Source organism: Muscardinus avellanarius (assembly GCF_963383645.1).
Source record: "Muscardinus avellanarius genome assembly, chromosome: 13".
Classification (NCBI taxonomy): domain Eukaryota; kingdom Metazoa; phylum Chordata; class Mammalia; order Rodentia; family Gliridae; genus Muscardinus; species Muscardinus avellanarius.
Genome location: NC_137799.1, coordinates 60,255,736 through 60,271,846, shown reverse-complemented (window position 1 = coordinate 60,271,846; position 16,111 = coordinate 60,255,736). Strand labels below are relative to the sequence as shown.

The window sequence follows — 16,111 nt, the reverse complement described above, 5'->3', positions numbered from 1 at the left end:
TAAGTGAGATTAGCCAGTCACAGAAAGTAAAGAGTCATTTGTTTTGTTTTTTATCATATATGGAAGCTAGGAAGTAATTGGGATACCAGAGGAACTCCAGGTAATGGAGAAGAAGCTCAAGTGGAACCAGAGAGGTGATCGAGGGGAAAGTGAAAGGGAGAGGGAGGAACAATGACATAATCACTTACATTGACATTACATATGTATGTGAGAATACCAAGGCCAATATCAATATTCTGTATGGGGAAGGGGGCATTGCAAAGGAAGCCAGGGTAAAACCCAACAAGTGCTTTGTGCATAGCTGTCACTATCACTATGACTACATTATGATGCAAGATTATGATGTACCAATAAATGCATGAAAAGGAATCATTTGAAGCTCTGTAATGTACAAATATGGTAAATTTAAAAACTGGAGAAATAAAATAAATGTTAAAAAAATATCTATTATAATCAACATTGAACAGTAGTTCCCAACTTTGGCACTATGCTAACCTATCAAATATCCAGTTATTTTAAGAGATGACATAAATTTCCCAAAAAAACTAGCTTAATTTGTGTACAAATGTATTATATATCTAGACAAAATGTGTATAAGCCAACACATTGGGGGGGAGTGAGTAAAGTAGGAATCTGAAAATATTCAACAAGTAACAACAAAGACAACTCAACAGCTCATGCCAAAGTCTGAAGATCAGTAAAAAAGAGAGCTTTCTTGAATATTCTGTGCCCTGACCTTCATTTCCCATATAAGCAGCTTTTGTAACCTGTTATCTCCAACATTGCTCCAATCTTAGAATTGGTCTCTGTTGCAACAGCTTTAAAAAAAAATTAGCCATGTCATTTTCTAAGTATTGGTCCTAAATTTCTATGGAAATTCATAATTCTAATTCACAGTTTTCTTACAAATTACTTGGGGGTAAGGAAGTTAATTTAGTGCCTGTGGCCAATTCAGAAGGCAAGGCATTTAATGAGGAAAACTGCATCTACCTATATTGGACTGGAGAAACTTCATAGAATACATATGCAAATCCAATATCCTCAAGGCTGACAAGTTTCTATTATTAAACTGCTAACATGTTTATTTCTCTCACAATAGCTGGATTTTTGTCATGAATACACATTAAGCCCTGCAGTTATTAGCTGTGATGACTAGGTGACAGTGAGGACACTACTTGAGAATTTGCATTTGACAGATCATTGACACAGAGTCACAGTTCTTTTTTTTTTTTCTCTTCACTTAAACAGGAATCATGCAATAGGAAATGAACTAGAGCTATTAGAGATTATTCAGGTTTAATAGCACACATCCTTTTAACTGGCGTTTAGAACAATACACAATGTGACAGAGTTAAACAGAGACGTCAATTATATTCTCAGACCTGTTAATATTTTTGACAATATTTAAATAGCACATCCCTTCAGGGCATGGCTTTTCTGCCCTCTCAGTTACACACCTGTCAAGTGATTAATTTGCCAAAGGGAAACAGTTTGATTTCTAAGGGTGGTCTTAATACTGAAGAAGCAAATTGGAAAAATTTAACATTATTGAATTGAAGTAATGAGAAGGATCTGAGGGGAAAAATTGTAGGCTTAATTCAACATGACATGTCAGCATCTGTCATTAATGCAACAATATGATCATGTTCTCCAATATGCTGCATATACCTTGGGCTTTTCAATTATTCACACCTTTGCTTCTCTAAAAGATAGAAGAATTATGCAGGAGAATAAGATGGTCAAATTTTCTAGAGATAGTAAAAAAGATGGGAATAGTAACTTGCATCTGTTATCATATAAAAATTATACATATAAAAACATAATTTAGATATAATGTAGCAAATAAGTTAGCCACTAGTCAGATTTGTGTAACCACAAATTCTGTTCCTTAAGTGCATTAAATAATTATTGAGTTAAAAGATTAATAAATTAGCAGTTGGTAAGTCTAAGATAATAAAGCCTAGACTATTTATATTTAAACTGTGAAATAGAAAACATAGTTTTTGGAATTTTACTCCAATTATACAAAAAGACAAGTAAACATATTTCAATAAGAATGGAGATTAAAGTGAAAAGTCACAAAAACTATGAGAAATTATCAAAATCAAACGCTTGATATTTATGAACCATGTATCTGCCCTTGAGAGAAAAAATAAATATAAGAAAGGTCACAGGGCCAAAAAATAAAGGGGAGGTTGAAGAAGCTAAACCTTGGAAGCCAAGAAAACCAAGTTCTAGTTTTGTCTCTAACATTATAAACAAGTCATTTATTTTCTTAATGCCACCTTACACACAGAATATAAACTAGATATTTTCAATAATAACAATCTGTATTAGTTTTATACTTCATAGAAAGGATGACCAAGGAAACTAAAGTCCAAAGACATGTAAAGCATACCTATAGAGTTGTAACAGATCCCACAACTTAGTCTTAAAATCTATCATTAAGAAAATAAGATACACAGCCAGGCGTGGTGGCGCAGACTTGTAATCCCTGCGCTTGGGAGGCAGAGACAGGAGGATCACGCAGGTTCGAAGCCAGCGACGCTGGCTTAAGAGACCCTGTTTCCAAATAAAAATATAAAATAGGTCTGGGAGTGTAGCCAGGAGGTAGAAGAGCTTCCAGGAATCCCGGTACCACGAAAGGAAGGAAGAAAGAAAGAAAGGAAGGAAGGAAGGAAGGAAGGAAGGAAGGAAGGAAGGAAGGAAGGAAGGAAGGAAGGAAGGAAGGGAAGAAAAGAGAAGATATACAAAATTTAGTCACAAAATATGAAGCATGGTATGATTAGGCATGGAAGATTACCAAGCCAGTTCAATCGGAATCATGTAGGACCCAAATAGTCTTAGAGTTCATAACCTACTTCCATTTGGAGAGAGTCAAACAAGCTCAATCTGTAGACTGATTTGTCCCCTTCTTTCACCAGACATGGTAGACACAAATATTCTTTCCCCTTGCATAAGCCAGGCCTGTAGGGAGCCATCAACAAATTACCTCACTGGACTAGTAATGTACTTGCTGGTACTCTGTGTGTTTCAATTTTCCTCTCATTTTGATCACATTTTCACATGATACAAGAAAGGAAGAAGACAGCTGTTTAACTTCTTTACATTCTGAAAAACCAGATAGTTTTCCATCTCATAATTACAATTAAGATATTGGTTTCTTCAAAGGTTTTCCAATCCATTCTGAAAATCAGTATTAAAAGCCAATGTTTCTTTAACTTGCAAAGGGGAAAAACACAATAACATATAATAAAAACACCCCTTTAATTTCATGAGCATGACTTTAAAAGTCATTAAGTAGAAATTCACTGTAGTAATATTATATATTTTATATTATATAGTCATATTATATATATAATTTTATATTCTATTAAATTTTTATATTTTGTATTATATATTTATATTTGCAACAAATATATATGTGTGTGTGTATATATGTGTGTGTGTGTGTGTGTGTGTGTGTGTGTGTGTGTGTGTGTCATTTTTTTTTAGGTAGTGGATACGAAACCCAGGCATCCTACTTCCTAGTTACACCCGTTGGCCTTATTTTTTTATTTTTTATTTTGAAACAGGGTCTCAGTAAGTTGAAAAAGGGCCTCAATAAGTAGCTGAGGTCCTGTCTCAGCCTCCCAAATGCTGGGATTACAAGCATGTGCCACCACGCTCAGCTAGAAATATATTTTCCAAAATTATTCTTGATTTACTTTGAGGCTATGAAAATACATGTCTAGATTTAAAAAGTACATGACATCAACCTAATTTATTTTTCTATTACTACCTTTTTTTATATTAAGGACTATTTTGGAGATTTTGTTGTTTTTTGTTTTTGTTTAGGTTTTGTGTGTGTACAGTACTGGGACTGAATCTAGGGCCTTGCACATATTAGACATGTATTCTACCACTGAACTACATCCCAAGCTTTATTTTGGAGTTTTAAGTTGGAGCTGTACCTCCAATGAAGTATGAAATTACTGTTTGTGTTTAATTTTAACCTTTTAAGGCTGAATATTTGCTAGCAAAAGTCATCAATAATTGTTAAATTAATTTTAAAAACATGAAAACAAAAACTAACTTGATGACATAGATTATCTTCAAACCTTGTAAGGATAAAAACTGTTTTTAAATTTTTTTTAAACCTCAGAATAGTGATTATATATCAAAGTCAATCACAAAGCCAAACATGAAAAAGAGGGAGGAGGAAAGGAATGGGGTAAGAATTGGGGAAGGGCTAAATGAGCGGTGTGTATATGTATGCCTCTACCATCTTGTACCCCATTAAAATGTATGACTATAATGCACCAATAAAAAATTAAAAAAAGAAATAATGATTAAGTTCAAAGAACATCTGACTTCAGTTTTCATTCTGTCATTGTAAGATGTTTCAATTCTAGTATAAATGCTCAAACTTTTTAAACCTCATAATTTCTACAGGAAAAAAAAAAAAACACAGTGTTACATTTAGAAGTTCTAATGTTTATCACCATCTGATGCTGTCATGGCCGCAATTGCTACTTACACTCTTTTAAGAAGTGAGAATTGCAATTCCTCTAACTGATGACAATGTAATTATTCCTTTTACTGTCAAAATAGAGGTGATTTCCCTTCCTCACACACATGATTACACATGCAAATCCAGGCTTATCTGAAATCTCTTAAGTGTACTGAATGTCTGAATCTGAATGAGAAAGATCACATGAGCGCTGAGCCTTAGTGATAATGGAAACCAAGTCTACAACCATCCACTCTAAGCATATTTTTATCATCCCCTTCTCCCAGAGAAACTCAATTCTTCAGCATCCACACAGCTTTCAACACAATGTCATATCATCTACAATATACAGCAACAACCATTACAAAAATAACTAGAAGAGAAAAAGCCACAGTGAATCTGCATGTCTTGTTTGGAAGTTGAAATGACTTCATTAACTATTCATTAACACATACAAAAATCAGCCTTCAGAAAAACATGGGCCTTTCACAAGATCTATGCCATGCTGTGAATGCCTGCTTGAGTGAACGGTATCCTACCTGGTCTTTCAGCTGCTGTACAGAAGTCTGAAAGTTGAGAATCTGACTGAAGAGTGGGCTCTGCAGGACTGACTTCAGAAGGCTGAGTTTGTCTTCATTTGCTACATCTCCACGTTCTCGTAATTTGACTTGCAAACGCTCTGCTGCCTGCAGGGCCCGATTTTTGTCTATCCCAAAAAGAAGCATTAGTCAATAACAGAATTCAAAAGATGCATTTCAAATCTACGAAGACCCCATCCTTGCAGAAATCCCAAAATTATGCCTCTCCAGTACACAAAACTGTCTCATTTTAATTGAGCACAAAATTGTACAAAAACATAAAATACAAAAGAACAAAAAGCACATGGTTGAGAATTTTTCAATACTTTTAAATATTTCTCATCAAATTTAAATAGCAAATTAAACACATATTAACTCTGCTTCAAACCCAATCCAACTGATGGATTTGTTTGAAGAAAAGGGGAGGAGTAAAACATGTTACTAGATATACGGCTCCCAAACTTTGAGATCTTTTATAAGAAAGTTAGTTTGAAACCAGGGAACTGATTATAGTGTATGCTAAATGCAACTAGTCATTTGTAAAGTCAAAGAAACTAATTCAGATGATGTATTCTTAAACTCTAATGCCAGCTATTTCAACTTTTTTATAAAAATTACGTAAAATCAAATGATCTGTGATCCTAAAAATGCTAATATCTTTTCTGTTTTTTGTTTGTTTGTTTTTTTTTTAAAGAACTTGGGAAGCTGAGACAGAAGGATGACAGGTTCCAGGCAACTCAGTGAGATACTCAGCAACTTAGCAAGTGAACTTGTTTCAAAATAAAAAATAAAATAGGACTAGGGGTATGGATCCGAGGTAGAATGTCCCTGGGTTCAATCCTTAATACCGAAAAGCAAAATCAAAAACAAAAAAAGATATATAACCTTATTTACATGTAAAAAATGAAGCAATGTAATAAAGATATTGTACATAATGATTAATCACAACATCCAAAAAAAGAACAATGCTATATACTAAGCATTAAGACATTTTATAATTGAGAATTTATATAGAAATGCATCTGAATAGTATATATTCTTTCAAAAACAGTACTATTTAATAGTTGAAATGTCTTGCTTCAAAATTAAGTAGCCTGTTTATATATGAGTCCATTATTAAGTACCTTATGAATTAGGCACAGTTTCAAATGTTAGTATTTTGAGTAAGTATACCCTACTAGTACTAGTATCTTACATTCACGCTTCTGCTAGACAGTGAATTTCTACCACAAGCAAGAATTGAAAACATCTCCTTGAAATCTATACATATAAATACTTATATATTTAAACATTAGAAGTTAAATCAATTTTTAATGGAAATTATTCAGAGATATGTCTGAAAGCATTCCTGATGCTAACAAGTTCATCTTTTAAAGTACATTTTCCAATGTCATAGTAATCAAAAAGAGTGGCGATCATTACCAGAGATACTTGCTATAGTTATAAATCTGGAATTACACAGAAATTAATTACAGTAATTAAAATGTGAATTGACATTGATCATAAGTTCACACTCACACAAATTGAAATAAGTAATGTTTTCACATGCAGAATATTTAAAGCAAGTAAAGATAGAGATACTCATGAAAATTTAATTCTGGGTCCTATTTCCCATGGCATCTCAGAATACAAATCTGTGGTTAATTTTCATGGCAATTCTTAGAAGGTATAAAACTCAGTAATAGCTGATAAAATATAGCCTAGATAGTAATGACGTAAATAATTTTGTATTTCCCTTTTACTTTTCACTTTCTTATAAGGAATGTCCTACGTGGGCTAGTAGTATTACTGGTGAATGACTGCCCTATGTAATGATAGAGAAGTTTAACATCCATGCATTTTTAGGATCAGCATAAGACTAGGAACAAAAGTCACATGATCAAAAAACAGCTCCTTTACTGCTTATTGCCACCAACTCTTCCCTACCCCATAAGCTATAGGGGTCAAGGCATCAGCCATAATTATCCAGGTACCAGAATGAAATCTAGACACCTCCAAAAGTTATATGCAAAGAGTGACCTGAAACAGCTAAGGAAGTGGGGTGTCAGATGACTGCAGGTATGCACTACACCTGATATACTTGCAAATAGTTCTAAAAACTAGTTTCTCTAAAACTAAAGAACAGTGGGAAAAGAGATAAACATATGACCATGGGAAAATTGTATATTTCAACCAAAACCATCTCATGTGAAATTAAAATGATTTAAATGGAGTTTGTCACAGTTCTCTTTATCAAGGAAAAGCAAAAACTCAGCCAGGTGGCACCTGCCTGTAATCCTAGTACTGCAGAAGTTGAGACAGGAGGGTTGCAAATTGGAGACCAATAGGCAATAATTTAAGTGAGACTGTTTCAAAAAAAAATAAATAAAAGGGTCTGCAAGCATAGCTCAGAGTTAAAAGTGCCTCTGGGTCCAATCCCCAGAATACACACACACACACACACACACACACACTCACGCACGCACGCACGCACGCACACGCACGCACACACACACAGAGGGCTGAGTGTAGCTCAGAGGTAGAAGCCCTCTGGGGTTAAATCTACAGTCTCACAAAAAGAAGAAGAGAAGAAGATAGGAGAGGAGAAAAGGGTAGGAGAGAAAAGGGGGGAGAGGAAGGGAAAGGAGGGGAGATAGATCTGCTTGGATGTAATGGTACATGCTTAAAATCCCAACTATTCAGGAGGATGAGGCAGGATGATCACAAGTTCCAGGCTAAATTGAGCAACTTTGTGAGACCCTATCTCAAAATAAAATACCTTTTTAAAGAGGTAGAGTACTTGCCTAGCATATATACTAGGGAAGAATCAACAAATAAATAGCAAATAATAAAAGTCAAGAACTCAGTAATAGGTCATCTACTATAAATATAAATAAGAGTAATGATCTTCTTTCAATATTAATAATACTATCCAACTTTCTAGTGTTATCTAGAAACAAATATTAATTGGATTGGGTTCATAAATTAGAACTAGGCTTATAATAAATTTTAATAAAACCCATAACTGGTAGAATATCTCAAATATTTATTTTGTTTACAAAATTATATTTTTATGATACTTCAGATAAAATTTTCCAAATATAGAAAGTATCACCCTAGTACAATGTTGGTAGATAATTTTTTAAATTTAAATTACTATAGACAGAATCCTGCTATATAGAACATATTATACTCAAAGATTCCAAAGGATGGAATTTCATCTTTTAAAAAAGCAGCAAGAAAGGAATAAGTCTTACCTATGGTTTCCAACATGTTTTTCAAAGTTCAAGTTTCTTCTATATTATGATTTAAAACAGCAATTTAAATGGAACTCTAGAAAGAAAGGAAGTAAAATATAAAGGTTATGTTTTCTCAAAACTTTTAATTTTATTCTAAAACAAAATGTTCCAAACAACACTTGATACCATTATAATTCCTTTGGCCATTGAAATATTGTTGATTTAACTTAACATAGTTCTCCTTATAAGAAAAAAGTAATAATTTTAGAACTTATTCAAAATTTTATGGCCGGGCATGGTGAAACACACTTGTAATCTCCATGCTTTGGAGGCTGGGACAGGAGGATCGCACAGGTTCAAAGCCAGCCTCAGGTAACTTAGTGAGGCTCTCAGCAACTTAGTGAGACCCTGTTTCCAAATAAAATATAAAATAGGTCTGGGAGTATAGCCCAGAGGTAGAAGCCCCTGATTTCCACCCCCAATACCACCAATATACATATATATATATATATATATATATATATATATATATATGTTTGTCCATAATACTTGCTTAATAAGGAGAAGGGCACAAATTATGTTTTAAATGAGAGATGTTTACAAAATACTGCCTTAAGAGTTTCTCAACACAGACCACTGCAATCTTAGATTAATTTACAGATCTTTGGCCACATAATGAAGAGCTTACTTCAGTCTACATAAGAATTCTGTGGACAAACTATAAAAAGACAGCTGGGTGTGGTGGTACATGCCTGTAATCCAAGTACTTGGGAGGCTGAAAAAGGAGGATCACAGGTTCACAGGTTCACAGCTTCATAGTTTTGAGACCAACCTCAGAAACTTAGTGATACTTGCAGTGAGGCCCTATTTTGCACACACACACACACACACACACACACACACACACACACACACAAAAAAAAACAATAAAAACAGGCTAGGAGGATAGCTTGGAAGTAGAATGCCTCTGGATTCAATCCCCAGTTCCATACACACATAAAAAAGAGTAAAATGGTATGGTGTCTTACCTAAGACAAAACATACATACTAATTAGAATCAATTGTGACATAAAAATCAGTCTATGAACCACTGGAAAATAATATATTAAATCATGGATTATAAACTGAATAAATCTGTTGTTGGTACATGCCTGCAATGATCAGTACTTGGAGGTTGAGATAGGAGGGTCAGAGGTTCAAGGACAGCCTTGGCAACATATTGCATGTTTCACCAACCCAGCAAGACCTTGTTTCAAAAAAGTAAAAAAGGGCTGGTGGTGTAGCTCAGAGGTAGAATACCCTTGGGTTCAATCATTGTGTGTGTGTGTGTGTGTGTGTGTGTGTTCACATGAAAAACAGTAGAATATTAAATTTTTCAAAAGTTTCAAAATATCTGCCTGACTGTAATGCTCTCTCCCTCCCATAAAAAATAAACTCCTTCTAACCATCTTCAACCTTTGCTGTATAATTCTGTACAGCTGTCTCCATCATTACACCTATCCTTTCCCTCATAGTAAGTACTAAGTCATCAGGAAGTCAGTCAATCATTCTTTCAATAGAGAGAAGGAATATACCACCATACATCCTCATTCTTCATCTGGAAGATGAGACAGGAGAGCTCTCTGAGAAAGAACAAATTGTTCCCTATTGCCCCTTTAAGGGAACACAAAAAGGAAGGATGTAATGAAGACAAACAGATGCACAGAACATCAATGCCTGCAATTTTCTCTGTGTAATAACAGAGAACAATACTTGCTGAATTTCCTTAGCCCAATTTAGAATACACTACAAAAACATCAACTCCTTTCCAAATAGTTCCACTACTGGCACTTGTTTTAAAAGTGCCCTGGTATCAAGAAAAGAGGACACTGACTCTGACCTGGAATTGAAACTTAAGTAGCAGTGTGGCCTTAAACATGGGGTCCACCCTTTCAACCACAGTTTCCTATAAAACAAATTTACTTATTAGGTATTTTGCAACAAACAGGATAAAGTATGTCCATTTCCAGACTACAGTATAAATCATAACTATAAAATAGATATTTAGGATTTATGTTCAGTCTCCATAAGTATGTATCCCAATGACAGATACAGCATGGTTTTATGAGGTATAATACAGAGAGATCTTAAAAATAAATTGGTAGTATTTCTAAATCTTGTTTGCAAGACCACTATGATACTCCTTCACCAGATAGCATAGTATTATATACTCCCTCTAAAATAACTTATGATAATTAAAAATAGAAAGATACTCCAATATAAAGAAGATACGTCTATCAAGTTGTATGTAATTAAATAACCAGGAAGAACCACGAAAGCAATGAAGAAACATGGACAGGGCAGTTTGGCCTTATTAAGTTAATTACCTTTTCTGAATCTGAATCTATCTACAAATAAGTAATACAAAGTTTTTTGAAAGAAAATTTTGAAATTTTCTGAAAGAAAAAAAAATCACATATATTTATTAATGTTTGGTATAAACAAAAAAATTTAGTTCTATCCACTCTCCCCTATGAAAAATTAACTCAGAAAGATGGATAGTATTCATGATATGGGGAGAGAAAACCTATGGATTGATAGGCTCAATGATTTATAAAGAATCTGTAGAGAAAACAGTGCAGCTGAGAAAAACACTGTTGTCCAAAGTTCAATTACATGTCAGTTTGGGGAATTACTTTTCCTCAAAAAAAAGTTTATCAAGAATTTTTTTAAAAAGTCTATTCAGGTGTAAATCAGACAACTCCCAGATGTGAACTGTACTGTGAGTTGCAGTGATTTAAACACACACACACACACACACACACACACACACACACACACATACACACATAGTTTTATAGTCTTTCTTCTTCTGCTCTGATGTAAATAAAGACATAGTTTTGTTTTGTTTTGTTTTTTGAGGTTTCCAGGAGATTTCACCATTAGCAAACATGACAAAAAGACAAGAATTTAACGTTTTAAAAAGTTATTTTTGTGCCCTATACCCCATCTCAAAAATTTATTTCTAATTATAAACAAACTCACTTTTAACCACAGAACTTTTGAGATGGATAGGTTGAGTCTATTCCCTTCCAATGGCAAATCTGAGAATTCTTCTCTTCCCCTTTTACCATCATGCCATCCCTTCCTTTTTCACCCATCTCAATTCCATATAAAAATATAAGGGCACTTGGGTGATAACAGCAGTTCAGGAAGAATGAGTCTCAGAAGAGACCCAACAATAAGTCAGAAGAAGGCCAAGTTCTTTCTGGGCAACTCATGCTAACAATGGCAATGCTGAATCAGAGGAGCAGCAAAGAGAAGATGTGAGCTGTGGACAGGAGGACCAAGAGCTCCACACTAGATCCACACTAACAAGGTGCCTGAAGCAGTAGCAATAACAGCAAACAGCATCTACAACATGCTGGACAGTGGCTTAAACAGGGTAATCAACTAAACCCTTAGGTCCTCACTCAATCCCTCACTTTCATGGCAGGTCCAGAAAGGCTAAGTAACTTGCCTAAGGCCACACCTCTAGTAAGTGATGGAGACAGAATGTGAACACAGGCAGGCTGGCTCCAGGGTCCACAAGGAAACTTCTACAACATGCTACCGCTGGATAGGAGGAAAAGTCTCCTTCCCACTCTCTTCCTAGTTCAAAATTACCAAGCAGACTGTGCCCTTTGCAAAATGAAACCAAAGGAAGAAATAGGGACCCACAGTAAATGAAGTCTGAAATGAAATAGACTGGTATATAGGTTCAACATAACCAGCTGACTGTGCAAGCTCTGAACAAGTCAGAACTCTGTATTTCAGAAACCACTAAAGATGTACCAAAGATAAATGATAATCATCATTTATGTATAATATAATGTTCATACATGTTTAAACAAATCACTTTCAAAATCCAAGGTTTTAAGAAAACTTCTCAAATATTAACTTTCTTATATTAATATTCAAAATGCATTCAAAATCATGGCTGTTATATTTCAAGGTACTAAATCAACTCAATAATAGTTAAGAATATTGCAGTGGGATGAAAGTACTGGTCTACTGCTACATATTATTTATGTATTTTGCTTGTAGTCTTATCACTCTTTGGTTATAACGTCATCTAAAATGTTTCAGAAACCATGAACTGAGAAGCACAATACTTATCAATAGTGGCTTGTGCATTCAGGGTGTATTAGGCATATATTACACACTGGAGTAGGGCTCCTCACCATCCTGTCTCCATAATATTATCCAATGCCTCACATAAATAGAAACAATGGAGAAAAAGAGAGACTGAGGTTTTACTCAAGGTCACAGAGCTAGTAAGTGGGAGAAATTGGATTTGAACCCAACTCTGCCTGATTTGCAAACTTCACACTTTATCACACTACCCCATATTTTTCATATCATCTTGCAAAAATTCACAGGGTAGAAATATACTGTCATTTTTTAAAGAAAGAAAATGCAGTATAATATATTGTTACCACTACTTGTATGAGAAAAGAAGAAATGCTTATGTAAATAAAAACAGGTACGTGTTTATAAAAAGCATAAAACGTATTTGTTTATGTAAGTAAAAATTAACAGGTATATGTTAAAAGTACAAGAGTTCATATTTGTAAACTATTTCTGCAAGCATTTTAGAGACATAAACAATGGGATGTGGTGGTGCAGAAGGAAACAGCGAAACTTCCTTTGCACTGAATTTATCTTCAATTTTAAAAATACACAATGCCTAAATTTAATTTTCAGATAAACAAATAATTTTCAGTGCCCATCACCTGCAATACTTAACACATACTTACACTTAAAACTAGTTTTTCATGGGAAATTCAAATATAACTGTGTCCTTGTTATATTACCTGATAACTACATTATACATGTGTGTACCTTAAAATTTAAATTAAAAAAAATCACTTAAGGCCTCTGTGCTTCCTATAAAGGTTTTCCTTGTGATCATATGCTTCCCCAACAACTGATAGATAGCACTAATTTCATCAGGGAATAAAAATAAATCTGAATATTGGGTTTTATTTAGGGAAGGAACTGAGTAACTGCCCAATCATTTTATTTTCCAATAGTTGTACTGGTAACATGTAGCTTTTATGTACCAGAGCAGTGTGTGAAACAATGCAAATCATTCTGCCCAATGCAGATTTCGTGGCAACTAACAAATGAAAATGTTTTGTACTAAAAATAACTCTATGGAGAGAAACTGCCCCAAATGCATACAATTTTCTAGTTATCCTAAACAATTCTGACTGAAAAACGAAACACAATAGTAAGAAAGCTTTCTGCAATGGTTTGTGGCTTGTGTAAGCTGCTCGGCATCTGCTATTGCATTTAGCTTTCACACTGGTTTCATGGATAGCTGTCTCAGCACTACCTGAAAAACAAAAGCAAGTAGAGTCATGTGAGGGAAGTTTGCCATAAACTCAACTGGTTATGATAGTAATGTTTACCCTTTGGGTTATTAATTTCTACTTTTGAATAATATTACTTAGGTATTGTTCTGAAAGGGAAGGCATATCACAGTATCCAACGTAGCCCTCCAACAGAACACACTCAGTCTTTTCTTAGCATCTGTTCTTTGCAACTTCTTCCTCATTCTCATGGGCTTTGATCAAAAGAGGCATTATTTACAAGTTGACATTTATAAATCTTTCAAATCCCTGATGTAAGCATAGAAGTTATTAATTCTGTTTTGTTCTCCAAAATCAAAGAAAATTAAGTTATCGAGAAACTTTAATATACTTCAAATACTGACTGATAGCATTGATATTCTTATCTTATATGAATCCTTATATAAAATAAATTACCTGTCCAAAGTGAAAATATTGATAGGGTTATGAGGTTAGGAGAGAACTCAAATTCTGCTATTTGCTGACTCAACAAATGTGTAAGGGAGCCCACATGACTGGCAAGTTAGCAGGTGGCAGAAGTGTGGAAATGGAGGAAACAGAGGAAATGGACACTTAATATACAGAAACACAAGAGGACGCCAAGCCCTAACTCAGGAGTCACAGAAAGGTTCCTGGAGTCAGAAACCCCTGCACAGAGTCCTAAAGAATAGGCAGGTCTTAAGGAAGAAGTTGGGAGAAAAGGCAATAGTGTATCTTCTGAGTACTGTAACATCTCTTACACCTAGACTGGGGCTATGGGAAAAGAAATGAGGTGATGAGGCTAGAGATGTGTAGAGACCAAATCACTGAAGGAGCTGCATATCATGTTAAAAGAGTTTAGATTTAGACTTAACTTCAAATTTATCTCAGCAGTGTGTGACATGGTCAGATTCTGTTTAGAAGGATTTCCCTGGAGATGTATGAAAGGGCTGGAAACAAGAAGGGAAGAGAAGTTTAGGGAGGGTAGGAGGGAGATTGGAAACAGGAAGCTAAGCAAGGGGAATTTTCAAAAATATAAGTGAAAAATGGGAGACAAAGTCAAGAATTAATTAAGAGCTATAAGCAACACGACCTAATAATGTGGCAGTCTAGATGAAACTAGGATGAATCAAGATTTCCCACTTAAGTTCCTGAATAGATGGCAATACCAGTCAATAATGAAGACAACATTAGAAAGGAGAAAGTCCGTGATATGATCATTCTAGAAAACAAGATCTGTCCTGATCGAGGGTCTGTATGGCCAAGATATAGCAACTTGCAATGGTGCTATGGACTGAACTGTGTTTCTCTCAAATTTGTATGTAGAACACGTAACCTTCAATGTGACTTATTTTGAAGACAGGGTTTTAGGAAGCAATGAAGGTTAAATGAGGTCAATAGTTTGGGGTCCTAATCTGAAGGAAGTGGTACCCTTACAGGAAGACTTCTCTCCGCAAGCACTGGAGGAAAAAAAAAAAAAAAAAAGCCAACACGATATACAGCTGCAAGCCAGGAAGATACCTCTCACCAGAAGACAGACCCTGTCAGACCTTGATTCTGGACTTTCTAGCATCCATAAATATCAGGGAATGAATTTCTATTGTCTAAGCTATCCAGCCTATGTATTTGCTAAGGCAGTCCAAGCTTATTCAGACTTCAACTCACCCATGGTTCCTGCTTTCAGAAATATGCTTATCAATGTTGTGCTATATATCACTCTTTCTTCAGCCATAACCAAAAGAACCAGGATTGCAATCCCACCCCAAGGATTGGATTTCCCCCCTAAGGAAGGCAATCTTAAGTGGTGACCTAAAAGATAGAAATGGGCTGGAGTCCTTCACCTCCCCCTCTCTCCTCCCCTCCCCTCTCATTGAAAGAAAAAGTCTATTAAGCAGAGGAAATAGTTAAGACATAGAAGAAGGATGAATAAGGAATGAAGAATCTTAAATAGGGAATATGCAAACCTGACTTTTGAAACAGCAAAATAAATCACTAAATACATAACTAAGAATTCAGCGGACAGAAAGAGGTAGGCAGGTCTTTCTAGGGAGACTCAAACAGCCAATGAGAGGGAAACAGATTACCACTGCCTAGAGATGCACAGCCACTGACACCCATATTCATGATGAACTCCATTTGGCTTGGAGGTTCTTTGTGCGAGGCTCTGTTCTATTCAAACATGCTTATTATAACATGCTTTAATACAGTATCTTATCATCACATACTAAACAACCCAATCCCCTCAAGGATCTTTGCTTAAGAAATGCCCTTCCTCCTTTAACTACCACCCTTGGACACTTCTTCCAATAAAAAAAAATTGAAAAAGCTTACTGGAAAGGACAACTCTAATAGGCCAACAAAGAAAATTAAGAATCCTACAGAGAAAGCAGTTACATCAGAAAAACATTCATACAAAGTTAATACTATGAGTGAGTGAATAAAATACTATTAATTATTTAGTATTGCTCA

The 16,111-nt window shown here is 34.9% G+C and overlaps 1 protein-coding gene across 1 annotated transcript in view; it reads right to left on the bottom strand.

Moving 5' to 3' along the window:
* Positions 1 to 15,311, bottom strand: part of MPDZ (multiple PDZ domain crumbs cell polarity complex component) — a gene marked incomplete at both ends in the record, with an annotated part of 146,460 nt that extends 131,149 nt beyond the window's left edge. The window contains 2 exons of the mRNA XM_080708979.1: positions 5,032 to 5,198; positions 15,308 to 15,311. Coding sequence (XP_080565105.1) covers positions 5,032 to 5,198; positions 15,308 to 15,311 — 171 coding nt within the window. The remainder of the gene's footprint in view (positions 1 to 5,031; positions 5,199 to 15,307) is intronic.
* Positions 15,312 to 16,111: the final 800 nt, after the last annotated feature.